At 54.6% G+C, this 2,062-nt stretch overlaps 1 protein-coding gene across 1 annotated transcript in view; it reads left to right on the forward strand.

Annotated features, from left to right (window-relative positions):
• The window catches only part of LOC104520578 (integrator complex subunit 3), a gene marked incomplete at both ends in the record, with an annotated part of 14,982 nt that overhangs the window by 11,943 nt on the left and 977 nt on the right, over positions 1-2,062 (forward strand). Inside the window, 2 exons of the mRNA XM_010162306.1 lie at positions 93-212; positions 346-499. Coding sequence (XP_010160608.1) covers positions 93-212; positions 346-499 — 274 coding nt within the window. The remainder of the gene's footprint in view (positions 1-92; positions 213-345; positions 500-2,062) is intronic.

The raw sequence follows: 2,062 nt of genomic DNA on the forward strand, positions 1-2,062 counted from the left end.
ACTGGATGATCTTTAAGGTCCCTTCCAACCTAAACCATTCTATGATTCTGTCCCATGTAACATCACTGTCCGTGTGTCCTGTCCTCCCCCAGGAACCTCTGCCAGATGCAGGAGGATAATAGCGGTTTCTCACTGCTGCTGGATCTCCTGTCAGAGCTCTATCAGAAGCAACCCAAGATCGGTTACCACCTCCTGTACTATTTAAAAGCCAGGTAGGCCAGTGGGGATTGCAAGGAGAGTGTCCAAGCTTCGACTTGGCTCACAGTGCCTCCAAGAGACAGCTCAGTGTCACACCACCACCGTGACAAGGGGCTCTTCTCTCACCATGGACACATCTCCTTCTAGCAAAGCTGCAGCAGGGAAGATGAACCTGTACGAGTCCTTCGCCCAGGCCACGCAGCTGGGGGACCTGCACACGTGTCTGATGATGGACATGAAGGCCTGTCAGGAAGATGATGTACGGCTGCTCTGCTACCTCACCCCCTCCATTTACACGGAGGTAAGGTCCCTGCCAGGCACCAGGAACCCCAGTTCAGTTGCATAGGGTGGTCCCTCACCTTCCTGCGAGGAGGCTTGGGGCTGGGATGGTTTGTTTCACAGAATGGTGGGGGTTGGAAGGGACCTCTGGAGATCATCAAATCCAACCCCCCTGCCAAAGCATGGTCACCTCGAGCAGGTTGTGCAGGATGATGTCCAGGTGGGTTTGGAATCTCCAAGGAGACTCCACAACCTCTGTGGGCAGCCTGTCCCAGGGCTCTGACACCCTCCAAGTAAAGAAGTTTTTCCTCATCTTCAGCTGGAACTTCTTGTGCTCCAGTTGGTGCCCGTTGCCCCTTGTCCTGTCACTGGCCACCCCTGAGCAGAGTCTGGCCCCATCCTCTTGACACCCACCCTTTAGATATTGATCACCATTGATGAGATCCCCTCTCAGTCCTCTCTTCAGGCTAAACAGACCCACCTCTCTCAGCCTTTCCTCATCAGAGATGCTCCAGTCCCTTCATCATCTTCATAGCCCTCCCCTGGGCTCTCTCCAGAAGTTCCTGGTCTTTCTTGAACTGGGGAGCCCAGAACTGGACACAGCACTGCAGATGTGGCCTCACTGGGGCAAGTAGAGAGGGAGGAGAACTTCCCTCAACCTGCTGGTCACTCTTCTTAATGCATCCCAGGGGACCATTGACTTTCTTGGCCATGAGGACCCCATTGCTGGCTCACAGGACAGAGCTTCAGGGCTTCAGACCTGTTAATGCCACAGCAGAGAAGTTCCTTAAAGCCTAAAAAAAGTTCTGTCAGGCTGAGCACAACACAGTGTCCATCCCACCCCCCAGCCCATCGAGATGGATGTTCAGCCATCATCCTCCCTGCTCACAGCCCCGCTCAAGGCTGACGTGCTCTGTGGATGGTGAGGAACTAACCTTGCTGTGCTGGATTCATCTCACACACGTGCTTGGCTCCCAGCACAATGTTGTCTGCACTTTCTGGTTAAAGAGGTTCTGTTCTCTGCTGTGTTTCTTCTTGGAGAGCAGCAGGTGAAGGTTCCAAGCAGATGTGTCAGAAGTCTTGGGGAAGCGACACTGGGAATGAGTTCTGCTGCCTGCTCCAAACCCTTGGGTTTAGTGAAAGGTTTGATTCCTTTCAGCACTCGGTGCTGAGGTGGAGCCAGCTGGATTTAGTAGAGAGCATGTTTGGAACAGGGAGCCAGGCATCTGCAGCAGATAGGTCACAGCTCGGTCCCAATTCCCCCAGCCTGCCTGGATCTGGGACAGAGCTGCTGTTCCCTTCCTGCTGCCGCGATGCTCTCGAGCTCTCTCACAGTCCTGTGCAGGCTGCAGCCTTGTCTTTTGAAATGGTGGATGTCTTATGCAGGGTGGATGCTGCTTCCACCAAGGATCCAGTGATTGCCCAGCTTCAGGGAGCCGTGCTGGGGGGTTGGAGAGAGGAGAGGGGAGGGCAACATCGCACACCCGGAATAGATGGAGGGGTCACGGTTCTGCATGTACTTTCTCATTCCCTGGGAGGAATGAGCTGGCCCCACTCCTCCCTCCTTTCTGGCTGCTTCAGCAGG

This window comes from Antrostomus carolinensis, unplaced genomic scaffold, assembly GCF_000700745.2.
Source record: "Antrostomus carolinensis isolate BGI_N321 unplaced genomic scaffold, ASM70074v2 scaffold23152, whole genome shotgun sequence".
In the NCBI taxonomy this organism is placed as follows: domain Eukaryota; kingdom Metazoa; phylum Chordata; class Aves; order Caprimulgiformes; family Caprimulgidae; genus Antrostomus; species Antrostomus carolinensis.